Here is a 26,932-nt window from a genome sequence, read left to right as displayed (position 1 = left end):
TTATATAGGGGTAAGTCCAGAGAGCTCTGAGCAGGGTTCTCTATTTGTCACTGGGATCACACAGCCTGGCATCTTAAAAGCAGAGCACACTGAAAACAGAGCACTCCTTTGTGAGAAGTGACACTGACATTCAATCTAGGTTTATTTTTTGTGTGTGGGAGGGAGGAAAGGACTGGTCTGGTTCCCTAAGCAAAGGTGAAGTAGACAATTGTTCTGAGCATCTGTCCTCACTGAGGTCAGGGTGGTCCAACTCAGCTGATCCACAGGGTTTTTGGCAACAGCAGTCACAGACTCTGGACAAGGCACAACACAGGCTGTCAGATGCCAGCTGAGTGGGTCAGAAAAGACACCCAGGAAGCCTAGGGGGCTGTGGTGGTGATGGTAAAAGCACAAATCTGTAGGAAGTCAAACTTCACAAATTCAGGGGACAATGAACCAGCAGTTAAAAGACCAGAATGTTGTATTACTGAAGTGGTTTTAATGCTTTGGATGATCAGCATTGAAAAATTCATAAAGAGAAGAAACTCATTTTTTCTTATGGATCTGTGAAATTTAAGGCATTGATCTAAAAGGTTGCAAAGTCTGGAATTTCAAACCCCAGTTCTAGCTGGATGGGTTGGTTTAGGCATCTTTGTTGTGGCAAGCTTTCTGGATTACATCTCACTCCTCCTTAGAGTTCCTTTTTCCCTTCAAATTAAGTAACTTCTCTTACAACTGAAAAGAAATAGAACAGTGGAAATTATTGTCATTTCCCTCTTCCAGATCCTGAGGCATTTCACATCTTGCCACAGTCATCTAAGTGGCCATCTGAACCTCCTGGGCTGCACTTGCTGACACTGGGTTTCAAAAGCAAAGGCATTGGCAGATGGGTGGAAAAGTGGACACGTAGAAGACTGTCCCTGCTCTCAGGTACTCCAACTTGCTTAAGAGCTGGCATAGCTCAGAGGTGTCCTCCATGAGCCTTGCTAAATGAGGGGGCTAGGGGGGTCCTTGTGTCCCATGTCTCTGTGCCAGCAGCCTTGACTGTCCAGACAGCTCTCCCCACCATCCTCTCTCCCCCTCCAGTTTACCCATCACCTTGCTAGATCCATCATGGCAAACATATCTGAATGAACACAGTTTATGGGCTTGTGATTCTTGCCATCCTGAAGAAACTTTCTGAAAAGCTCTTTCAAGTGTAGGAAATAATAGCTGGCACTAATGCCTGACATTATGAGCTGCCCAGGGAGGTGGTGGAGTCACCATCCCTGGAAGTGGTTTTAAAAAAGACTGGATGGGACACTTGATGCCATGGCTTAGCTGAGTAGATGGTGTTAGGTAATAGATTGGACTTGATGATTTCAAAGGTCTTTTCCAACCTAGTTAATGATGTGATTCTGTGATTTCATTTCCTAGACCAGAAAGCACTTTTCAATACTCTCAAGGGCAAAGAAGCAGAGAGATACTGGAAAATCATTGGGCAAAAGGTCATGTCATCAATGGATTTCATAAGAAGCACCAAGTTAATTGTGAGTATAAACCTCAGTTTCGGGGGTGCAGTGTGTGCGGTGGCAGAAGCCAGTGCATGTGTGAGCGATGTGTACTTTTGGGTGGGTAATTCATTCTGCACGTGTTCCTTCTCTGTCCAGAAGTGCTCAGTGAATTCATTAGGTAGAGATCCAATGGATTTTAGATACTTTTTAAAGTAGCTCTAATTATTTAACCGTGTACCCAGTGTGTTTGAGATCACTTTGCAAGCAATGTTCTCAAGTCTTTATGGCCTCTGATATTAAATCCCTACTTCACGTAACCACCAAAGCTACTCACTAGATACAATACCTGAAGTACACTACACACACCACCAGAATCTCCTTCAAGAGTTAATAATTGCTGTTTGAAGCATTTCTAATTATTTAGATTCTGATCCCTGTGTAGTGAAGTATGTGAAATAACCTTCCATACTTCCATACTTCCATACCATACTTAAGGTATATTAGTTAATTCTGCTCCATACTTTCTGCAATAATGTACACAGCTTTTTAGCACCGTGGCTTTTGATTAGCACAAAAGGTCAAAGCTCAAATTTGCATGTAGACTAGACTGTTATAATGCAATTCTTGAATTAGTCTCCTGAAAATAAGTGGAAGAAGCCTCTCCTCCCCAGATTGTGAATGCTAATGCTAACATTTTTTCCCTAGCAATAACAGTTCTTTGGTTTTCTGTGTGTTGAAGGAATCAGCCATTTCCTCCTCAGAGGTGTCTTAGCAAATCACAGGATTTATATTCTTAGGCTTTGATAGCAGACAGGAGGTTGACAAAAACTGCTACTTAGCAACCCCTAGCAAGGGAGAAACATTAGCTAGATATTTGGGGAAGCTCTGTCTCCTTTCCTCTCAGAGAGCAGCTGCTGAAACAACAGGAAGTGCTTGTACTCACATCCTTAGTGGGAGGTAAAGGTGCTTGGAGTGTCACTACAGTGGACTCTCCTCAAGCATCTGCATCAAAGTGAGGCAGGTGAAGCTGGCTGAGGGCAGACAACCCCGAGGGAACATGCAGCTCCTTCTTTCCAGTTCTTTCCTTAAAACATGTGCTGTTGGCTTTGGATGACCAAAAGCCCGTTCTTGATGTTCAGGCTAATAGCAGTGGCATCTTTGGGAAGGTGAAGTATCTGGTATTGCTGTGTGCACTTTGAACATTTAAGAAGCTAGAAGTATGACCTGACCATGGGTTGGGTACAGAATAAAACCCTGGTCTTTCTAAAAGCTCTGGCAAAACTCATTTCTGGAAAAAACAAAACAAAAACAAACAACAAAAATTTTGGACCTTACTCTCTTTGGCTGTAACAGAGAGGATCAAGAAGAGAAAAAGCTTTGAGATCAGGTATCTTTTGGATTCCCCATAACTACCCTGTTGTGTAAATGGATATAGAGGGATAGGACCACAGGATTCAATCTGATACATAGTGTATCTGTCATCCCCAAAGAGAGAAGAGCAAACAAACTCACCATAGAAGAGATGAGAGCAGAGTAGTGTGCTAGGACCACTCAAGCCAGTCCCCACTAGTTGTATGAATTTGCCCTGCTCCTACACAGTCATATTTGCTACCAGCTCTAGACCTCACCTCATACATTTAAATATTCTTGCTGAAACAGAAGAGAGCTCTCAAAGATACAGGGTGAAATCCCAGCACCCTGAAGACAGCAGCAAACTCGACTCATGCTTCAGGCAAGGTTTACCCCAGTGCCACCTCCGGCAGCAGCAAGAATGGGTAAACAGGTCTTAACCACAGTCCTGTAGATGTAAAAGCAGTCACCAGAGGGTCAGTATGGGAGCTTTAATGAAGAGGAGGAAAGCCTCAAGACAGAAGAAATGATCACTGGGTTAGATCAAACAGCTGCTAATTCCACATCCATTATGTGGGGAAACATTTTCACTTTCCTGACAGTTTTCATAGCATCGAATGATCTGGGCAAGACAGAACCTCTGACCCAAAGAGCAAATGACAAAGCCAATTCTACCTGATAATACAGATAGGCACAGAGCCAGAACTGCACTGCTACTGGTGATTAAAAGCTCTTTATGGACCTAGCAGAGATTTGGCCACTTGTGCCTCCTTGAAAGTATTCCCAAATTTTCCTCAGGCTAGAAATATTCCACCATATTGCCCTCAGACACACACTGAATGAAAAACTTCTGCTGAGACAAACCTCAGACACAAACTCTAGCTTTACAGCTTGAAGATGATAATAGACTATGTTTGGGATTTAACAGGACAAACATTCCTTTCTGCCCTTTTCTTCATTTGCAGATGCAAACACACAATCAAAAGTGCTTCTCCTAAGCAGATTTTTATTCCTTTACAAACCAACACCAAAAAATCTCAGTGCTAAAGCAGAGTTTGTTAAGCCATAGCAACTCTTGGTAGTAGTCAATTCTGCCACCTCAGGTTTGCAGCTACACAGCCTAGTGTTAATAATATGATTTATACCACTGTGGGTAAGATGTGAAGCTAGAGATTAAAAAGGCAGATGAAAAAAGCATTTTCTGTTGCCCCCCACCCCTTGGTAAGATGTGAAGTGAAAGATTAAAAAAGCAGCTTAAAAAAGCATTTTCTGTTGCCCCCCACCCCCTTCTTTGTGAAGAACAGCCAGTCCCATTTAAATCAAGGGGACACTTGTGTATTGGGACACAGGAAGCATTTGAGGGAGAATGTCACAGTCTGGTCCCTGCAGAGTATCATCTGCTGCGGGTGGGGAAATGCCATAGACCTCATCTACCCAGAAACACTAACCAGAAATACAGATATACATGACACAAAGATTATTTGCCTTATCTATATACATAAATATTATACATCTATATAATCTCAGGCAAACCTTCAGCTGCTCATATTCCAGTGAGGCTTACCCACACTAATAAGTGATTATTCTATCAAGACATTTCCCTGGGGTCATTTCTACTGCTTTGTACACACCAAGCTTGCTGTTCTCCTGCTGCAGTCCCATATCAAGGGCACATGATGCTACATAACAGGAGAAACAGTGGCCAGAAGGCTGTATTAGACTGCTCAGATGGTAAAGGTGAACAAGCCCCACCATATGATTCACAGCATGATGTGCACATTTACAGACCTCAATGGTTTGCTGTCTGTTTTTTAAGTAGAGGGAAAGTGTTTACTGCACAGAGATTTCAGCATACAGGCTTTCTGAAGGACACCAAGGGCATTAAAGAAACATTATGATGGATTTTTTTCTGCTTGTTATTGCAGTACATCACAGTGCTGCTTGCAAGGCAGAACTTCATTCAGACTTAGAGCTAAAACATAGTCGTAAAGCCTCGACAACAGAAAAGCAGAACTACTGGGGGGCATTCCAGACATGCAAAGTGGTGCTCTTAAAGCTGAGAGTTAAACTTACCACACACATTGGGTATGGCAGACTCTGCTTTGAATTCAGGCTGACCAGCCACTTGGCTTAACTTTTTCTTTAGTACTGTGCCAGGTTACACCCATCCCTGGAGGGGGTTGACAAAAATCCCAGCCCCCAGGCAGACAGAAGAACCTGAGCCAGGTGGGCAGAGAGAGAGAGAGATTTAGTTTTCCCCCTCCCAGGAGGAGGGGTCCCCTGAGTCAAAGGTCTATTCCACTCCTCCTTCGTGTCCAGCAAGCCTATTTAAAGGGGGCCATTGCCTTACTTCCCCCTGCTTTTCCTGCACGTTGCCTGCTGGACAGGCTATCTTTGCTGCCTTCCTGCAGCCACCCTGTGGTGAGGGCTATCCCCATGTTGCTTCCAGACCACTTCTAAGGACTGCATCCAAACAATCCATTTGCATCCAGGGAATCCAGTGCCAGCTGAGCCTGGGTTGATTTATTTTTGTATCTACCCTTTTCCTTACACCCTTGTAACTTTCCCTCTCACTCAAATGCTAAATATATTTTGTTTAAACTTCCCTTTTTACTTCCAAGCCAATTCCAGACCATTTCTTTTGTGATTTTTACTTCACCTTTCTCCTGCTTTTACCCTACCAGGAGAAAGGGGGAAGGGGAGGAAATCTAAATCTTTACTCTGGGTAAAGTTTAAACTATAAGAAGTACTCATCAGTTAAACTTCATTTATAAATAGGAGTGGCATAAGGGATAACTGCTTTCTTGAGTACAGAGAAAAGCAAAAAATGGGGGTATCACCCCAAAATTCTTGAGGAAAGGACACATGATTCACTCCTCTCACATGCTCTCCAGCTCCTTTTTGCAGTGAAAGCCCATCCTATCTTTGCTCTGATTGTTAGTGCTAGGTATTTAGCAGTAGCAGGTGAGCTTCATCCACAACAGGCTGACCTGCTTTTTGTAGCTGCTTTTTCATCCCAAGGTCAGAGGAGGGACAAGGTCACAGGGCTGAACCTTGGACATCAGGACCTTATTTCTCTCCTAGAAGGAAGGTCTTCAAAGATGCCTGAGGATAAGCATTCCCTTTATTTTTTAGTTTAAAGAGAATTCATGTAGCAAATAGTTTTCTGGTGAAAGCTCTTTCTTAGGAGGACCTCCACTTCAGGTGAGACTCCCCAGTATGTATCTAGGCCTCAAGAGAACACCCAATTACTCACTTTTTAACAAAAATTCTCTTTGCAATACCAGACCACAGGAGTGAAGCCTGTCCAGAAAGTGACAGTATCACAATGTAATCATTTATTGTCTTAAGAGGCAATCAGAAGAGCCAGAGTAGACAAGTAGACAGAGATCAGGTCAAGAAAGCTAAAGCCCAGCTTGATTTAAATCTGGGTATGAACATCAATGGCAACAAGAAAAGCATGTCGATGATAAAAGAAAGACTAGGGAAGATGTGAGCCCACTCCAGAAGGAAACAGGGGACCTGTTCCCCTGGGGTAAGGAGAATGCTGAGGTACTCAACAACTCTTGCTGTAGTTTTCACCAAAAAAGGCTCTAACCACAGTTACAAAAGGTAAAAGCAGGAAGTGAGGAAATTCAAAACCACCCACTGTAAGTGAAGATCAGGTTTGGGACCACCCTAAGAATCTGAAGGTGTGTAAGACCTGACAAGATCTCTATGCAGTTCCTGAGGGAACTGGCAGATGAAGTTGCTAAGCCACTTTCCATCATATTTGAAAAGTCAGTGAAGTACCCAGGGACTGAAAAAGGAAAAAACATAACCCCCATTTTCAAAAAGGTTAAAAGAAAAGAACAGGCAGGGAGCCACAGGCCAGTCAGTCTCACCTCTGTGCCTGGCCAGGTCATGGAGCAAATCCTCCTGGATACTCTGCTAGTCATATGAAAAATGAGGAAGTGATTTGTGTTAACCAATGTGGCTCCACCATGGGCAAATGATGACTGACAAATTTGGTGGTCTTCTATGGTGGAGTAGCAGTGTTGACAGATAAGGGAAGAGCAATTGACATCATCTGCCTGGACTGGTGCAAAGCTGCGCAGAGTGGCGAGGCACTGGAACAGGTTGTCTGGAGCAGTTGTGGAGGCTCCAAGCTGGGTCAAAGCCAGGTTGAAGGGGCCTTGAGCAACCTAGTCTAGTAGGAGGTATCTGTGCTCATGGCATAGGGTTGGAACTAGGTGATCTTTAGGGTCTCTTCCAGCCCAAACCATTCTATGATTCTATGGTTAATATGTTACTACATATCTAACCAGGATGCAGCTATGCCTCCATATCCTGAATTTGTTGATTCCTTTGATACCAACTCATTGACAATGAAGTCTCCATTTAAATTTGCTCTTTACTTAACCTTCACTCTGCCTACATGAGTTTGTTTCATCTTCATGTGATTGCTTGGCCCCTTTATTATGGTTTGGTTTGTTTACTGCAGCTTAGTAGCCTCTTGAATTCTGCTGCAGTTCATGTAATTCTCACCATGTGGTTCAGCTCCCTGCAGAATTTTTTCTCCTGCCAGCAGCAGTTCTTTACTTTCTCTTTCTGCATTTTCCATTGTCACTGAAACGCCACCTCCGACAATGTTCAGCCTCCTCTAATCCCTTCCAAAAAAGTCTGCTGTGGGTTATTGATTTATTGACTTCCACCCTACTATAAACTTAACTAGCATTGCTCTGTCCACAGAGTGCACGTTGGCACAGATGCCCAATTTGCTTCCCATAGCTACATAGCATGCCCTCATATTTTTCTGGACAGTCAAGCAGAGAAACAATTGTTTTCTTTTGGCCTTTACTTTCTTAATGGTTGGAGAAGCCCCCAACAGACACAGGGTGATGAGAGAGGATTTTTCCCTGCTTTCTTAGCTGATAACTCAATATACTCATTTCTTAGTGCTTGCGCTGAAAGGTTTGGGGCTGATTTCAAGAATAGCGAAGAAAAACCTTTTGCTGCATCTAAAATGTTGTGAGCCTATTTCATGTTGATCAGAGCTCTCTTTCTCTTTCAGTAACTGATTGCTTCTTCTTTTAATGCACACAGCTCTGCCTGGGGACACAGCTCTCTGGCTTTCAAACACTGATGATCAGGTGGAGATGGGGCTCCATTTTGTTCCTTGCTTTAGTGCCATGCTAACTAGACTGTGTCACACATACAATTTCACGTGTCAGAGATCACAGAAATCCTTTTTTCTTGCTGATGTCTCCTACTAATACTAAGTCAGTTCCTCAGAAAAGGACTCTTCAAGTGATAAAACTAGTTTGTAAGAAGGTTGTCCCAGTCTCCCTTCTTAGAGGTGGCTCAACAGTAATTCATGAGAAGGGAGGCTTGGCAGGCCTCTCCTGGCTCCTCAAGTCAAGTAACATGTTATTATCCACCTTTGTGTCACCCAATATCCTAGTCATAAATGGAGTAAAATCCATCTAAGAACTAGTTGGGCTTTCTGCCTGCTCTCAGTTTGGTGAAACACACTGTAGACCTTCAGCCTGAATTGTCAGAAGCTTAATTGCCAGCCTACTCTTATTCGTACCTATTTGTACACAATGGCCCTTCTGTTATCATTGTCTTTTATCTCTTTTTCCCTTTTCAGTTGCTTGCTCTCTTTGGACTTGAGCCCTGCATTATGTTTATTGAGAGGAATAATATGCTCTTGGCATTTTCATTAATAGACAAATCAAACAACGCTTCTCTCCAAAGAGGTATCTCCTACCGTGCTGGCTTCTCTGCTCCATGGTGCTTGGGTTTAAATTAACCTCTCCAAACACAGCTGACTGGAGCTATCAGCAATACTCCAGAGAACTGCTGACCAGAGGTCTTTTTCCTGTGCAGTGCCTGATTCTCTCCTTTAGCTGATGGAAACACCAGTTCAGCTCTTTCTTTTCTGGTTATTTTCATGTCTGGAACTCCCAGATTCTAGCTTCATTTCTGCCATCAGTCTCTAGTGCATGGTCTTTCCTTTCACACTATTTTACAATTCTAATAGATATTATATTCATTAACTGTACCATGAGTATTTGTAGTTTCTCTAGAGTTTAGTTTTCTTCTATTATATATATAGAGATATAAGAGGAACAGCATTGTTATTGAATCCTTAGACTTGATACAAGAGCTATGTTGATAGTCATTTTGGTAACACTTGATCCTTGCCTAGTACAAATTTCTGCACAATCAAGTGCCAGTGGCATCCTGGCCTGCATCAGAAATAGTGTGGCCAGCAGGAGCAGGGAAGTCAATCTGCCCCTGTACTCAGCACGGGTTAGGCCACACCTTGAGTCCTGTGTCCAGTTCTGGCCTCCTCAATTTAAGAAGGACACTGAGACACTTGAAGGTGTCCAGAGAAGGGCAACGAGGCTGGGAAGAGGCCTTGAACACAAGCCCTGTGAGGAGAGGCTGAGGGAGCTGGGGTTGTTTAGCCTGGAGAAGAGGAGGCTCAGGGGAGACCTTCTTGCTCTCTACAACTACCTGAAGGGAGGTTGTAGCCAGGAGGGGGTTGGTCTCTTCTCCCAGGCAACCAGCACCAGAATAAGAGGACACAGTCTCAAGCTGTGCCAGGGGAAGTTTAAGCTCGAGGTGAGGAGAAAGTTCTTGACAGAAAGAGTAATTGGCCATTGGAATGTGCTGCCCATGGAGGTGGTGGAGTCACCATCCCTGGAGGTGTTCAAATAGGATTGGATGTGGCACTTCAAGCCATGGTTTAGCTGTCATGAGGCGTTAGGTATTAGGTAATAGGTTGGACTTGATGATCTCTGAGGCCTTTTCTGACCTGGTTGATTCCATGTGCCTAGCTGCCTGGAGGATCAGAGACCACCTCTGCAGATTTTAGTCCCCTGAGGTTATGTATTGGAAAACTATGGATTTGCCTAGTCTGCAAACAAACCATGAGCTGACACACTGCACTGTCTCCTCAGCCTCTTGGCTGAAACTTTCAAAGCAATCCATAAAAGTCAGGTAATATTGAACAGAGGGGATTATGGAAAAGTCATCTCCAAATGAAACAATTGCATTCATGTTTGTTCTCTCCTGTCTCCCCTTCACATCTATTATGACTATGTATTTATTTTTCTGGTGCCACTAGAGAGATTGTGGCGAGAAAGTATTTTTGTTTTCCCCCTCTAAAAATTGTCAGCAGCTTTATCTTAAAGGTGCTGAATGCCATATTGTGTGTAGTATTACCAGCACAAATAGATGTATGATGATAAGCCTCAAGGCATTAGGGACTCCAGGGATGATTGTGTTTTCCATGACTCTCTTCTAACTGACTTGCGTTTGTGACCAAACAGGACAAGCGCTGCCCATGCTCACGAGCAGTAGAGAAGCTGCAGCAGGCCAGCCTCTTTGGCCGCATGCAGCACCTCGAGGAACAGGCCCAGCTGCTTGAGCAAGTGATGGCTGAGGTAGCCACCATCCCCTACCTGCAGGACCTCAGTCAGGAGGATACCCAACTGGTAAGTATTGATTTCTTCACACTGGTTTTGGCTTTCGGAGGCAGGGAGCCAGGGAAGGGATGGGGCAGAACACTGCTGCAGTTTGCTCTGGAAGTCATTTTTCCAATGTGCAGACCTGAAGTAGTTTTAAAATCCTGCTGCAGTGCCTTGTCAGAGGAGGTGCTAATCACCTGCAAGGGTGATTTGTATAGAACCAGCATGAATCATCTGTAGGCACATTTTTAAAACCTCTTCTTTCCCCCCAAACGTCCCCAAGTCAGTCTGTAAGAATGATTGCAATTATTCAGATCATGCTACTTTAGGATAGCTAACATCAGAAGCCACCTGCAGCAAACAGGCCAAATCTAGACAAAGCTGAGGAGAGGAGGGGAAGGAGAGGAGAGATTTTCTTTCCTGGCTCTGTCTACAACATACTCCCTGTCTCTGAATAAACCCATCTACCTGCTATGCCTTTGTTTTCCCTTTGTAAAACAAAGGCAATGATGCTAGCAGGGCTGTTGCAAGACTAAAGTCATTAATAGCTTGCCAGTATATCAATCAGCTGCAATCAGAAAGTCCTGTATGGCTCTTCTTCCACCAGGCTGCTGGGTTTTCAGCTGGGGGAGGGAGGGAGGAAGCTCACGTACATGCAAATTGGAAGCATTCCAGACAGAAAAAAAAGTCCCTCGGCAGTCCCTGCATTTAAATGCAGTCCAATTGGTGTGATCCAACTTCAGCTCACCGAAGACTCTTGGTTTTCCTCAAGCTGGTCCCTTGACATTTGTTTGCAGTCCTGCAAAGCTCCTAAGCTCTGCAGAACTAAAGCTTCACAGCAGCTTGCTTTAGGGAAGGCGAGCAGCGGCCTGCAACTGCAGGAGGTGGTTGCCAGACTTTGAAGTCTGGGCTCGAGATAAGGGGAAACGACACTGCAGAGAAACTGTGTTATTAAAAGACATTCTCCTTTTGATGCACATTTTCTAGTATTAAACTTCAGCAGGTCTACATTTCAAGGCTGGCTAAAGGGTCTGGAGTTACTGGTCCATATTTCAGTGGTAGGTTTTTCTCCAGGGTGCAATATTTTCGGTACATCACACATAAGGCACAAGGCTATGACACCGCTGCCTGTATCTTGTCATGTAGTAATCATAAGCCTGACCTCCCTGGAAAGAGTTTTTGGAGGCTCTAGGCCACCCAAGACAAAGGTCTTCAGTCTCTTAAGGGTAGGACTGGGCAGAACAAGGGTCTGTGCTGGGAGGTTTGAGTGACAGATTGTAAATCTTTCAACAAAACACATAGGTATTGTTTACTGAGCCCAAGATAGAAAATGGCTTTTAAAAGAATAAATGCAAACAATCTCCACCACTTACCCCACCCAGAGCATCAAAATGTATTAATTCAGCATGCATTTCTTTGTCTTAGTCCTGTCATCCTCTTCTGAAACACCTCTATAGTCTCTGTGTGCAATGGAGGCTCAGGTTCTTTGGTAGCTGGAATATGTTAGGAACTTCAGGAATCAGAGGGTTAAGGCACATGACTGCAACCAAGAACTTGCAGAGGGACTTCACCAGGGAGTGATTAAGGGGCTTTACCTTTCCCAGTGGCACCAGCCTGCACGGCACAGGCTGCTCTTAACGCCAGCAGGGACTCTGTCCCTACCACATTCCAACTGCAGCAAGCACAAAACATTGCTGCTTGTTGGATCTACACACCCAAACCATCCAGGGAGCAAGTGAAAGATTCTCACTTGTTCAGCCTACCTGTTACTCTCCTCATTTAAGTGGGGTCTAGGCAGGATGAAACATTTGCAGCACTGGGCTACACTGATGGGATTCACTGTATCTCAAAGGATGCCACAGAGGCAGCCCCACCATCTCCATAAGGTCAGAATCACAACACCCATGCTTACTCCATGAGCAGCATTTCTAAGAGATAGATAAATCCTTCCATGAAGCAAACGGAGGTGGCCAAATTCTCATCTCACTTGTGCTAATAAAAATGTAAAGTAATTCCTCTGAGGTGATTCTGACTAAAATAGAGCTAAGACTTTATGACCAAGCAAGGCACTTAAATTGTGTGAGCTAGAAAATGCTAAAGAAGCCAAATGTTTATTATCACCTACAGCATAAGTTGTATAAAGTTTAAAACACACTGAATGTAGAGTGGTGCAATCCTCACTGATACAGCAAGGATCCCAAAGGCATTGCAGTTATAAACTCTGCTGGTGTAAATGTCTTTCTCTGACTAGATAGAGTCCTAATCTATGGCACAGAAAACTGAGGCCTTTTAAAATCAGTATTTATTCACAAAGCCTGGGAAAGTAAAGATTTCAGTTAGCTTGAACAATTGGATTTAAGTGGGGGGAAAACCCTGCAGAAAAATCTTTCCCAGGTTTACGCTTTCGATGCCAACATATTCGTACATGGTAAATCCAGAGGAAAGCTTGTTAAGAAAGCAGAAATCTTTCTCAATTTCAAATCAAATGAGGACAAGATCTTTTTTTTTTTCAAGGCAGTGTTTCTCCTTGGAGGGGATTTTCCAACAAAGGTCAGCTTTGAGAGAATTACTGTGCTTTGCCAGCTGCCCGCTCTTGTAGCGTTCACGTTTTGGCTGCCAACAGAGCTGCTGAAAAAATGTGGGTGATAAAATTAAACCCAGAGCACAGGTTGGGCACTTTTCACTGGCAGGTATCCATATCAGTGAAACTTCAAATGGAAAGGTCTTTTTTTTCTTTAGCTCCTTGGCCAAAGCTGTGAAACCTCCAGCCTGAATGGGCTGTGGGAGCAGCCCCTTTGTGGGTGACATATTCATGTCCTGCTCCCTGCTGCGGTGGGTGTTGTGCCACCAGATCTTCAGACAGAATCACTCCAAGGAAAGCAATGGAGAAATCCTCTCCTTCCCCTGACCAGTTCCTCCTCTGCCTGGTTTGACACAGAATCTGTGCTTTGCCTGTTCTGCCCTTAATACCCTTAATCTCTGGGCTGTGTCTGTTCTGGATTCATAGATGGAGATTATCTGTCAGAAAAGTGTTGTGATGGAAAATTTCTGACAAATCTGTCTTGACTCCTTTTGCACTAAAGTCAGAGGCAGAAATCTGCAGGTTTGGTTTTTTATGAATACTGATTCATGACTTTGAAAAAAAAAAGGTTTTTATCAATTAGGAATAGAATAGAATAGAATAGAATAGAATAGAATAGAATAGAATAGAATAGAGCAGACCAGGTTGGAATAGATCTTTGAGACCATCAAGTCCAACCTATCATCCAACGCTATCTAATCAACTAAACCATGGCAACAAGCACCCCATCCAGTCTCTTCCTAAACACCTCCAGTGCTGGTGACTCCACCACCTCCCTGGGCAGCCCATTCCAATGGCAAATCACTCTTTCTATGAAGAATTTCTTCCTAACATCCAGCCAATAAGATTCAGTTTACTGGCTGCACAAGCACAGAAAGCAGGCTGGCACCAACCACAGCAGATTGATTTAGAGATTCCAAAGAAGACTCCTGCATCCTTTATCTAGTGCTGGGACACATAGAATTTGAGCTTCAAAAACCTAAATGCAAAGGTAAACTCAAGGAAATACAGATCTGCTCCGTGAAGCTCAAGGCAGTGGTTTTGGATCTTGCACAGATGAGTGCATTTGTCACTTTAGGGACTCATCTTAGACTGCTGCCCATCTAGGGACAGCAAGAAGAGACAATTTCTCTATGAATGCTTTTGCTTATACTGTCCAATTACTTGTAATGAGTAACAAATTCGGGAAGAGATTCCAAAACTATCATCTGGGTTCCCTTTAACCAGCTGAATGTTTTGGAATAGACCTTCTAGAGCACAGCTACAGGCATTAAAGACAAGTTTCTCCTAGTTACTTCTTAAAACACTGAGACTGATGGCTGCTTGCAGGAGGATATGCTGGACCTGACCCTTGGCTTTCTGATAGTGAATTAAGAGCAACTGAAACATTTTCAAGTGTTTGGGAAGGGTGCAGGGTGAGGCAATGCTATGACTGACCTGGAAGGGTACTGGAGTGAGGAAATGGTACAGATGACCTGAATTTTAGCCTTCCTTCTAACACTGAGGACTGATTAGCAAGGATTTTCCTACAGCTTCTTTTTGCAGTATACACTAGAAACAGGCAGCCTTGTTTTTATGCTCTGCTTTGCTGCATTATGGGGAAAAGGGATGGTTTGCCAAAGGAAAGGGATAGCAAAAGCAGGCAAAATGAGCTAGATACTTCCAGCTACAGCCAAAGCATCTCAGGTTTAGTGTTGTCCTCTTGTGAGGTTTTACATGCTGCTTTAAATTATGATACATTAGCCTTGGGAGAAAATACTGAAAAGCATTCCTGTACAACACAGAATATCCCAGACAGCTAAAGAATGAAATATGGACCCTTTGTTCTTTACAAGCCAAGCCTTCCTTTCCAAAGTATAAACATTTACTGCATTAAAAACATATAGGCTTCAATACAGAATTTCCAGAGGATTTCTTCCCCCCATTGTTAAGTATTTTCTATCCACAATAACACAGAGTCATGGCTGAAGCAAAGATGAGGTGGCAGTGCTCATTGTGTAACAGATGAGTAATAAAATCATCAGCGTACAAATGATTTTTTAATGAGGTTTTAATCTGTGTATTTAGAGAAGTTATTTGGGTGTGAATTCCACAGTGATCACTTTTATCTTGGTACCGCAGCTGGAGTTGCTGATGGCAGAGGCCACGGACACCCTCAGAGGAAACACTGATACCCAACGTGTGTGGAAGGAAATTCAGAAGGTAACAACTTGCAGCAAAGGGTAGAAGAGTATATTGTTCCTTGGGGAGTAAATGTCCCCCTGAGTCCTATCTGTTCAAAAGGTAGAAAAGAAAGCAGGTGCCATTTGAAAGCTGACTGTGTGCCTCCAACTCTGCTAGAGCTCAGGCACTAGCCACAGATAGATACTTACTATTTGCTTTAGCATCTGGGGTTGATCTTTGTTCATATTAATAGTCTCCTGTGGTTATCTAACACAAAAAATATCCCCAACCTCAAAGGCTGAATTTGTGGTTGATAATCATATTTCTCTTCCATCTTTATCATAGGGGGTAGTGTGCTAATTGCAGGGAGAGGGGGAGTTGTTAGGGAATAAAATTCAATCCAACAAGTGAAGTCTCTTAGTAGAGCTCAGATGAGGCTTTGGTGATGAGAGAGGTAAAAGACATGCAAATGCCTTTCTGGAGTCTCTGCACAGCAGCTGGGCAATTGACTTCTTAAAGGATTTGTGAAGCATAGGGCATCTTGTTTTGGTTCTCTCTGCTGGTGAATCTGGCTCGACCTAATGAAGAGTGGGGCAGGCTGGGATGCAATAGCAGTGTTAGGTTTGGACAAAGTCTTCCAAACCAGAATGAATCACAGCTCTGGGCACTCACACCACCGACATTCAGCTACTGGAGAGGAAAGGGGCAGCAACGCATCCCCAGGAAGGGATAATGGTACTAATGGTCCAAGGCATTGGCCTTACCCTGTGTCTTATGGCTCCATCAGATCCAGAATGACACACACTCACTCTGAGTTGTGGCTGCAGTGGGAGGCTGGAGAATAGAAAGGGCTTGAGTTCTTGCACTGGTGGGACTTGAAATTGTCCCTCTTTGGGATTTCGGTTTGACAGAGAGATACTGAAAACCCAAATCCCAGCTGCACTAAGTCAGTGTAACTAGGATGGGTATGTCTGAAAGAAGTCACAGAGGTTGAGGGTCAAGGTGCTTTCAGAGTCCATGTGTCCAAGTTATTTGAAGTAAACTTCCAGAAGGCATCTCCTCTGAGAGAAAGTCTGAGCAGGTGTATTGCCTCAGCTAGCTGTGAGATCAGTGGCTCTTAATCAAGTTTGCCAAGTACAGGATGGACAGAAAGTAACCAAAACCTAAGTGCACAAAATTATAGACAAAAGAGCATTTCAGCTCTTTCAAATGCTCATGAGGGAAGGGCAGGATAAATATTCACACCTCTTTTACATTGCCCAGGACAGTCTCTAAATCTCTCACACCTGCCTACAGATCGTATGAGAATCTTTTGCAACACAAACACTACATATGATATGAATGATAGATATTTATACAATTACCTAAATATTTCCTGCCAGATAGAGCAAACATTGATAACCAGATGAATGCAAAAAGCTCCCCCCAGTTTCAACAGTGGCTGATATTTCATTGTAAATTCAGTAGAACAAAGTATTTTCTTATGGTGCATTTGCATGGATTAATTTCTCTAGATACTTTCAGTGTAGTCTTGATAGATATCAAGACTAACAGCATTTAAAAATGGACAGAATCTCTGCAGAATTAAATAGTTGGGACTAAAAGTTACTGAAATGCATTGAAATCTACACTCTTCTGTTGCACAATTTGGGGCTTCAAAATTTGTTGGCATTCTGAACATAGTTTTGCCTTTCAGACAACCGTTTGAGCTGAGGCATCCTGTTCCCAACAGCACTCCCATTTGTTTCACAATAGAATTGTAGTCTTATGATTATTGTATTAGAACAAAGGAATGAAAACCATCATCCAATATTTCTGTTGTACTTTACTTTTTTTCCCCAACATTTAATTTCAGCACAGTCAGCATGTTCTTAGGAACAAAGGCTTTTTAAATAGAGAAGACAGGAAAACACTCAGGGAATTTTGGGGTTTCTCTGTTGGATTTCTTGTTGCTTTGCATTGTGGGGTTTGGTGGTTTTTAATCAGCTGTAATTAAGAATGTCACACTGGGTTCAAGAGCTCTAACACAGTACTAAAGAGGATGAAATCTGATGATTCAAAACTGATGTGGTGTGGATTACCACATGTCACTTGTGCTAGAACCACTGGTTCCTAATTTGTTCTCTTTCTGGGGCTGTGATGCAGATACGTGCTTCATGAATGCCTGGAGCCATTGTGAAAAAGGAAAGCAAAGGATGGGAAAGGAACAGGAATTTGCTGGAACAGGGGTGGAAGTCTCATGTGTAACATCTAAGGTGTAATGAAGTCAGAAAAGTGCAGGTGCAAAAGGAAAATAGTATTAGTGGCCCTGATTCAGGCAAACTGAGAGTGAAGGAAACAAGAGCAGCCAGATAGAAATGCAATTGTCCACCCAGGACAGCTTATTTTTAGTCACAGTTAGTTTGGAAAGAAATTAATTGCCAAAATGTTTGAAGCTTCACTAGAGAGAAGGGACGAGCTTCTGACACCACTTCTTTCTAACTGCAGATTGGAGTCCTTGAAGGCTACTTACATGAAGTGGAAGAAAATTACATCAAGAACAAAGCCAGGACAGAAAGAAGAAAGAAGATTCAAAGTTTACACAAACTCAGAGACCTGGAAATGTTATGAAAAACCCCCTTCCCACTTTAGGTTCCCCTGCCCCCCCATAGGATATAGTTAGGAAGTTATTAGAGAGTTATTAAGAGGATTCCCACCATAGGTATTAGGTAGATAGGTTAAGAAGAAACCCCTTCCCACTTTAGGTTCCCCCCCCTCCCCATAGGATATAGTTAGGAAGTTAGTATAGAGTTATTAAGAGGATTTCCACCATAGGTATTAGGGAGATAGGTTAAGAACAAACCCCTTCCCACTTTAGGTTCCCCTCCCCTCCCCCCCTTAGGATATATTTAGGAAGTTACTTTGCTTGTCATTAGTTTGAACTGGTTGGAATAAATGTTTTGGTCAGGTTTATTTGTCTTGTTTCTTTAACTAGGAACACCCTGGCAGGAAGGGTCTTTATTTTCTGCTCTGAGAATATTCTGCATCCAAACTCTACAAAATCCCCTTGGCTTGATTATTGCCCAAGAACAGGGATCCATCCATCCTCTGTAAGGAGGAATTCAGCCTCATAGTGCCTTCTGTCCAGCTTAATGCCTTACACTTCGGCTACTGGTGCAACCTAGAGGTACAAAGTGGCATCCTGCACCTTATGGCTGTGGTAACGACAAGTCTGAGAAACATGATGCTATGACAAAAGAGAGAGAAAGGAGAAAGGAGCCCAACTGCTGCTCCATGGTTAAGATTTTGAAGTCCTCCACTCTCATCTGCTCCCTATGATTTTTTCCCTCTACTAGCTAGTCATGGGTTGTTTTTTTCTAAAGATGCACAAACACTGCAGGGAGGAAAGGATTTGCACCTGTCTTCTCCTGGGCAGATCTGGAAGCCCACCACAAAGCACACCAGGAAGAGCACCAGGAAGCACACCACAAAGCACATCAGGAAACCCACCTGTTAAGGATGAACAACTCATCTTCCACTCCCACAGCAGCAGCCTGTCATCTAGGCACATCTTACACTGCTTTGGTCTTCCAGGAAGCACAGGTGCTCAGATCCCCTGAGACCCTTCATCAATGAGCAAAGCAGCACCAACTTTTCAACAGAGATCACCTCAGCAGAGGCAGGCATCCCCAGCTGATACCCATGGTCTCTTCCAAGACTGCCATTTCCTTTTTGCACTGGGTTTACTTTGCAGGAAGATAACTTCACCCCATAAAACCAGCATTTAGTTCATTCCCTTTCCTCACTCAAGGGTGACTTTAAAACAAAAAGGGAAAGGAAAAATTCATCCCCCAGACCTAAGATTTCATTCAAAAAATCCAAGACCCCAAAGGTATTTAGCCCCTTAATTCCCATTAGTGATCATAGATAGGAGTCTAAATCCTACAGATTTTATGCAGTTAGAGACCATTTTCCTAGGCTCTCACAAAAGACTTTTGACAACTAAGAGAGAGCTGGCAAAAGCTTTGATGGTCCTTTGTTCATTGTTAACAGAAGAAGTATAAAGAAATCTTTCCCAGAATATCTGAGCTGCTCTGAGCTCCTGAAACATATGGGACAGGAAAGCAAAGAATTATTGCCCTTTGGAGACAGCATTATTTTGCTAGGGAGTTGGTTTTGTCAGGTGAAGTTTTATGACACATAGTGGCAATCATCCATCTTTGATGAGCAGACACACACTCAATCAGACAGACTGCTCCCCACGGATCATCAAGTCACAGTCAACACACAGCTTGGTAAATCATCAAGCTCTTAAGCAAATACACTGAATTTGATGCAAGCTGGCTTACAATTCTGCAACATTGAATGCACACCAAAGTATTTTTTACCTAGAATGATGAAAAAAGAATGAAGTGCACTGGGAAGAGGTGATGTTTAGGAACATCACCTGCCCCCTCCTTGGAAGCATTCAAGGCCAGGTTGAACAGGGTCTTGAGCAACCTGCTCTAGTGGAAGGTGTCCATGCCCATGGCAGGGGGGATGGAACTAGATAATCTTCAAGGTCCCTTCCAATCCAAACCATTCTATGAATCTGTGAACAGAAAAGCAGCACTGCCATTGAAAACCTCTTGGCTGTGTAACATGAACAAGCTGATCCAAGCCCACCGAGGAAGATGAACTCTTCTTGTTGTGGAGCTTGGCGAGAGCCCCAGATCTGAGACAAGATGTGACATTTCACTTTGCAGATAACAGGGAGGGCAGGAAACCTGCCTTATGCTGCAGATCAATACATCACTGAAAGAGAGAGAGGCCAGAGCCCAAAGCAATCTGGAAGGTGTTGGAAACATCTAGGCCAGCACCTGGCTACAGTGTCCTTTAGCCTCCAGAAAGCCACAGACTAAAGCAGGTGTCAGGAGATGAAACCAGCTGCAGAACACAAAGCAAACATGAAAGGAGCCTCTGCCACGGGAAGGGGTGTTGCTGTTTTACAAACATACCCTTCTGGAATGCATAGATTCCCAGGCCCATGGAGCAGACTCAGTCCTGCATTCAGGTCTCTCTGAGAGTCAGCTTTAATCCCTGAATAATTTGGCTGGCTAAACATGGAAGAGATGGGAGGAGGATTGGGATTTCTGATGCTTCCTCCATGCAGCAGTTTCTAAACCACAAGCTTTACAGAAATTATCCCACCACCTGCCTTTGGAAGGAATTTCTGACTAATAAATGTCTGGCCCCTCAGCCAGCCTTTTTCTTGGTGATGACATACACCACGGGCTCCCTTATTTAGGGAACATTACTAGAAGTTGTACTTCACTCCTCATCCTCTTACTTGTTAAGGGCACATTAAAACCAGTCTGGCTCTTGGTGGCTGTGTCTATTTTAGACCCCCACACAAGGACGTATCTGAGCCCACTCCCCAGGAGTACCACTTCTAGGTCATTTCTCTTTTAAAGACTAGTTTCCAAATGACTGATGGGGGATTGTTTCTCTCCAGCAAAGATTTATTTTGTTAGGGGTTTTTGGTCACAGAAATGATTCATCTGTTGTTATAGATGACTCCAGGTAAAAGTTTTTGGTAACAGATTTATTGGCACTAAAAGATCGTGAAAAGGCAATAAAAGCAATAAAAGCAAGCAAAGCAACCGGTTGGGCATGTGAGGGTACAAAACTTCACCCAGAAAGAAACCTTACAATAGTTTTCTTCATCCTATATAGTTCCATCATCTACATAAGCAAACTTATGCTAAATAGAAGGCAGGCATATGATAATGAGTCTTAGAATATGTGGTCAAATCCCTTCTCCCTACATTCAGTGTGGTAAGGGTCAGAGCATCCACTTTCACGCATGCCCAACTGTGCAGGCTTCTTATCTGAAGAAAACAAATTCCTAGTTCTGAATGTTTATCTTTAAGACAGCTCCTTCTCAGCCGTGATGTCTCCTATTAACCAGACAGCATCCTTGCAAGTCTGCAAGATAGGTTTCTTTCTCTTTACCCTCTAAACAGGCCTCACAAGATCCTGACCCTTAATGCCAGTGCACTCTAAGTCTTATAATTTTAACACAAATCACCAGTATATTCATCACAATCCCCCATTTTCTTTTTGTCACCATTGATTTGTGTTAAAATTTCCAGATATTTCAGAACCTTCTTAATTGGATCATAATTAAGTTCCTCTATTTTGATCACCTTCAGATCATAACCATCTGCTTGTAACTTACTGGCATAAACAATTTTACCTAAAGGTCTTACCATTTTAAAGCAACAATTACAATGAATTACACAGATCAGTATTACAATTATTCCAGCAGGTATTACAAACAATTGTTTAAAGCAACTCATATTCGATAAGCAAGAAGTTAACTTATCCCATGTTTCTTTAAATCCACAAGAAGTATCATCCAAAGAAACTGGATGTAATATTTGATTGTGATCTACAATCGCTTAACAGAACTACAGATTAACATAACTACAACAGCTTACATTTATGACTACACATACATCATGTAAGAAATCCAAAACCAACCTATTTTCAGTAGATACTTTTGAGAGGCTATTGACTTCAAGCTGTTGAGCTTTTGTTGCATCTGTGCTTGCATTCATCATAATTTCAGCTGTAGCAGAAAAATTTACCATCGCTTTTTCAAGTTCACTAACCCCAAGCCAAGGTAGAAACCTCCTAGCAAAACTATGACACTTGCTATGCCTGGTTGGTAGTGGATTTGCTCCCCTCTTGGTTCTTCTTGCAAAGCTCCTGAGTAATTCCTGTGGCTGATTTACTATAAAGATATGAGGATAGGCCAGTCCTATTGCACATCTTCCTTAGCCGCCTAAGGGTAATGCCTTATAAGCATTTTTACCACATATCCAATACCATCCTGACCCAATAGGTATCAGTCCTTAAGGTATGTGTTCTTTCTTTCTGGTCTGATCATGGCTCCCCATATTTCCTTCTTCCTAACTAATAAATTGTGATCACTTTGATTACTGTCCTATAAAAATTACATTCCCCCAAGGGGTTCAGGAGGGTTGGACCTACTTCAAACAGCAGCTCTTGAAGGCACAGGAACTGGCGGTTCCCACGTGCCGGAAGGCAAGGCGGCAGGGAAGGCGACCGGCCTGGATGAGCAAGCAGCTCCTGGAGGATTTAAGGGGGAAGAAGAGGCTGTATCACCTTTGGAAGGAGGGGAAGGCTTCTCGAGGTATGTTCAAGGAAGCTGTTAGATTATGTAGGAATAAAATTAGGGAGGCAAAGGCCCAGCTGGAACTGAAGCTGGCCACCTCAGTCAAAGACAATAAAAAGCATTTTTATTAATATATTAACAATAAGAAGAAGGGCAGGAAGAACTGAACTCCCTAGTGGACCTGGAGGGGAACACGGTGACTGAAGACGAGGAGAAGGCTGAGGTCCTGAACACCTTCTTTGCCTCAATGTTTAACAGCAAGGCAGGAGTTCAGGACGAGTGGCCTCCGGAGCTGGGCGATGGGGTCGGGGAGCAGTGTAATGCCCCGGAAATCCATGAGGAATTGGTTTGGGACCTGCTGAGCCACTTGGATATTCACAAGTCCATGGGACCGGATGAGATCCATCCTAGGGTGCTGAGAGAGCTGGCGGATGTGCTAGCTAGGCCACTCTCCATCATTTTCCTCCAGTCCTGGCTCACAGGTGAGGTCCCAGATGACTGGAAACTGGCCAACGTGGTCCCCATCCACAAGAAGGGTCAGATGGAGGAACCTGGAAACTCCAGGCCGGTCAGCCTGACCTCAGTGCCAGGGAAAGTGATGGAGCAGATTATCCTGGCGGCAATAACTGCGCACCTGAAGGATGGCCAAGGGCTCAGGTCCAGCCAACATGGATTCAGGAAGGGCAGATCCTGCCTCTCCAATCTGATCTCTTTCTATGATCAGGTGACCCGTCTGGTGGATGTGGAGAGGCCTGTGGATGTGGTCTACCTGGACTTCAGCAAGGTCTTTGACACCGTCCCCCACAGCAAACTGCTGGCCAAGCTGTCAGCCCGTGAATTGGACCATTACACTCTGTGCTGGGTTAGGAACTGGCTGGAGGGCCGGGCCCAGAGAGTGGTAGTGAGCGGTGCCACATCCAGCTGGCAGCCAGTCACTAGTGGTGTCCCCCAGGGATCAGTGCTGGGCCCTGTCCTCTTCAACATATTCATCGATGATCTGGATGAAGGGGTAGAGTCAGTCATCAGCAAGTTTGCAGATGACACCAAGTTAGGGGCAGATGTTAGTCAGTTAGAGGGTAGAAAGGCTCTGCAGAGGGACCTCAACCGACTGGTCAGATGGGCAGAGTCCAATGGGATGGCATTCAACAAGTCCAAGTGCCGAGTGCTGCACTTTGGCTACGGCAATCCCATGCAGAGCTATAGGCTGGGGTCGGAGTGGCTGGAGAGCTCCCAGACAGAGAGGGACCTGGGTGTGCTGATCGACAGCCACCTGAATATGAGCCAGCAGTGTGCTCAGGTGGCCAGGAGGGCCAATAGCATTCTGGCCTGCATTAGGAATAGTGTGGCCAGCAGGAGCAGGGAGGTCATAGTGCCCCTGTACTCTGCTCTGGTTAGGCTGCACCTTGAGTACTGTGTCCAGTTCTGGGCTCCTCAGTTTAAGAAGGACATTGAGACACTTGAGCGTGTCCAGAGAAGGGCAACAAGGCTGGTGAGAGGCCTTGAACACAAGCCCTATGAGGAGAGGCTGAGGGAGCTGGGATTGTTTAGCCTGGAGAAGAGGAGGCTCAGGGGTGACCTCATTGCCCTCTACAACTACCTGAGGGGTGGTTGTAGCCAGGAGGGAGTTGGCCTCTTCTCCCAGGCAACCAGCACCAGAACAAGGGGACACAGTCTCAAGCTGCGCCAGGGGAGGTTCAGACTCGAGGTGAGGAGGAAGTTCTTCACTGAGCGAGTCATTCGGCATTGGAATGGGTTGCCCAGGGAGGTGGTTGAGTCATCGACCCTGGAGGCGTTCAAGGGGAGATTGGACGTGGCACTTGGTGCCATGGTCTAGTCATGGGGTCTGCGGTGTCAGGTTGGACTCGATGATCCTCGAGGTCCTTTCCAACCTAAGTGATACTGTGATACTGTGATACTGTGATTTCACATCTCCTTGGACCCAACTTTGAGCCTCTCACTGATCAGTCACAGTTGTATTTGGGAGCACTGCCCCAGGGACACAGATTCCTGACCAGCTGAGGGGTAATCTTTTCCTGCCTTTACTGCCACATCTCCAATACTTTCCCTTTCCTCCTGGTGCTGCCCACCCTGTGTGTTTGTTCCTTATTACGGGATGGCGACAGCCTGGATGGATGCACAGCCTGAGTGTTTTTCCCACAGAGGTGCCTTGACTTCAGGCAGTCAACGTTTGCTAATCAGTTAGGTTGCATCTCTGGACACATTTGGAATATCTCTTCTTTGGATCAGGAGTCTCTTCCATCCCCATCCTGTGTTTCTAATTCTGGATTATCCTTCAGGGAAGTGTTCATCCACAAGCTCAACAGGAGCCACCAGTGTGCACTTGCAGCCCAGAGAGCCAATTGTATCCTGGGCTGTAACAAGAGAAATGTGGCCAGCAGGGCCAGGGAGGTGATTCTCCCACTCCCCACCTGGAGCTCTGTGTCCAGTTCTGGACATCTATTACAAGAAGGATCTGGAAGTGCTGGAAGGTGTTCAGAGAAGGGCCATGAGGATAAGCATAGGGCTGGAGCTGCTCTGCTAATGGACAGACTGAGAGAGTTGGGGTTGTTCAGTCTGGAGAAGAGAAAGCTCCAAGGAATCCTTCTTGTGGCCTTCCAATATCTGAAGGACGCTACAAGAAAACTGGGGAGGGACTTTTTAGGGTGTTGGGTAGGGATAGGACTGGGGGAGAATGGAGCAAAACTAGAAGTGGGGAGATTCAGATTGGATGTTAGGAAGAAATTCTTCCCCATGAGGGTGGAGAGACTCTGGAACAGGTTGCTCAGGGAGGTGGTGGAAGTCTCATCCCTGGAGGCTTTGAAGGCCAGGCTGGATATTGCTGTGAGCAACCTGCTCTGGTGTGAGGTGTCCCTGCCCATGGCAGGGGGCTTGGAGCTGGATGATCCTTGAGGTCCCTTCCAACCCTGACAATTCTGTGATTCTCAGTATGTCCAGAGGTATTGTCAGGTATTGGAATTCCAGTGAATGCCCTCCCCCCTCCAGCCCTTCCTTAGGGTTCTCAGGGCACCCCCAGCCGTTGCTGTCATCAGCTCTCTGTGTTGTGTTCTGTATCAATCCAGAATTGACATTTGCTACCAAGGGCTTTCTTTCTAGATTGAGGTGATGAGATTTTCAGTTCCCTTTCTCCTTCTCTTCAGTCTGCTGTTCCGGCTCCGGCACTAGTGCCTGCTGGGACAGGATCCATGTGATTAAGAGGAACCCACTGGCAATTTCTGGGGAGCCTCAGATTCACTGGAGGTGATCTGCACCATGCAATGTCCAGAGAAATGTGAACCCTACAGCACTCAAGGGAACAAATAGTTAGAGAGCAGCCCCATGGAGGACCTGGGAGTTCTGGTGGACAGCAAGTTTTGCATGGGACAGCAATGTGCCCTGGTGGCCAAGAAGGCCAATGGGATCCTGGGATGCATTTGGAAGAGTGTGGCCAGCAGATCCAAGGAGGTTCTCCTCTCCCTCTACTCTGCCCTGGGGAGGCCCCACCTGGAATATTGCATCCAGCTCTGGGCTCCCCAGTTCAAGAGGGACAGGGTTCTGCTACAGAGGCTGTGAGGATGCTGAAGGGACTGCAGCACTGCCTGATGAGGAGAGGCTGAGAGGCCTGGGGCTGTTTGGTCTGGAGAGGAAAAGGCTGAGAGGGCATCTGATCAATGTCTATCAATATCTGAGGGCTGGGGGTCAGGAAGCAAGAGGCAGGGACAGCCTCTGCTCACTTGTGCCCTGGGATAGGACAAGGGGCAATGAATGGAAACTGCAGCACAGGAAGTTCCACTTCAACAGGAGGAAGAACTTCTTGACTGTAAGGGTGACAGAGCCCAGGAACAGGCTGCCCACAGAGGCTGTGGTGTCTCCTTCTCTGGAGACTTGCCAGCCCTGTCTGGATGTGTTCCTGTGAGACCTGCACTGGATTCTATGGTCCTGCTCTGGCAGAGGGACTCAGAGATCTCCAGAGGTCCCTCCCAACCCCTAACATCCTGTCACCTGTGACTCTGTGAATTGTCACAGGTCTCTGAATCCAAACGAGATCCCAGTAGGAAATACCAAGGTTCCAGCTACAAATCATGAAGTCTGTTTGAGCTTCATCTTCAAGGATCCTTCTGAAGTCACCTTCCACTGCCCCTTTGGGCTCTTCTGGGTTCTCAGCTAATGCATCCATGGGGCAAGTCCAGCTGCCTTCAAAGCAGTGTAAGTTGTTCACAGAAGCTGAGAGGCTCTTTCCGTTTCACTTAGAGGGGCTCCTGATTGTCATGGGTTGAGTTGACTCTGCTGCTGTTATCCAGACCATGCTGCAGCCATGCCAGCCTCAGAAATGAAAGTGCTGGCTGGAGCAAAGGATTGTGGGGCTTGAAGTTCAGGTTGCAGCATGGGAAGCTCCCTGTTCCAGTTGCTGCTTCTGGGTTCTGGGATTTTTTGGGTGTTGGCTGCTCTGCTGGGATGGCAGTGGGACAGGGAGGGGTAGGGGAGCAGCTCCCTGGTTTGGGCTTTTGCCTTGCTTGCTGCTGCTTGCTGCTGCTTTCCACTGTGCCTTTTCTGCACACAGGCTGAGGTCACTGTACTTTTGTATTCTGCTGATCTGATTTGCTCAGGAAACTCTTCTCTCATTTGTTTCTGTATCCACACAAAGAGGTTTTGTGTGGTGTTCTTTTCCCCTCAGTTCTGTGTTGGGGGAGGCAGAGAGGTTAGGCTGCTGGTTCAGCTGAACCCAGTACATTCCTTTTCTGGAGCC

At 44.9% G+C, this 26,932-nt stretch overlaps 1 protein-coding gene across 1 annotated transcript in view; it reads left to right on the top strand.

Annotated features, from left to right (window-relative positions):
• LOC137458185 (spermatogenesis-associated protein 16-like) overlaps positions 1 to 18,370 on the top strand; it is a 40,033-nt gene extending 21,663 nt beyond the window's left edge. The window contains exons 6-10 of the mRNA XM_068169870.1: positions 763 to 909; positions 1,396 to 1,508; positions 10,145 to 10,309; positions 14,985 to 15,065; positions 17,514 to 18,370. Of these exons, the coding sequence (XP_068025971.1) occupies positions 763 to 909; positions 1,396 to 1,508; positions 10,145 to 10,309; positions 14,985 to 15,065; positions 17,514 to 17,636 (629 nt within the window). The 3' untranslated portion in view covers positions 17,637 to 18,370. The remainder of the gene's footprint in view (positions 1 to 762; positions 910 to 1,395; positions 1,509 to 10,144; positions 10,310 to 14,984; positions 15,066 to 17,513) is intronic.
• Positions 18,371 to 26,932: the final 8,562 nt, after the last annotated feature.

This window comes from Melanerpes formicivorus, unplaced genomic scaffold (assembly GCF_026170545.1).
Source record: "Melanerpes formicivorus ecotype bairdi unplaced genomic scaffold, bMelFor1.0.p_v2 SCAF_231, whole genome shotgun sequence".
NCBI classification, from domain to species: domain Eukaryota; kingdom Metazoa; phylum Chordata; class Aves; order Piciformes; family Picidae; genus Melanerpes; species Melanerpes formicivorus.
Note: the sequence above shows the minus strand (reverse complement) of the source record. Positions and strands in the feature narration are given on the sequence as shown.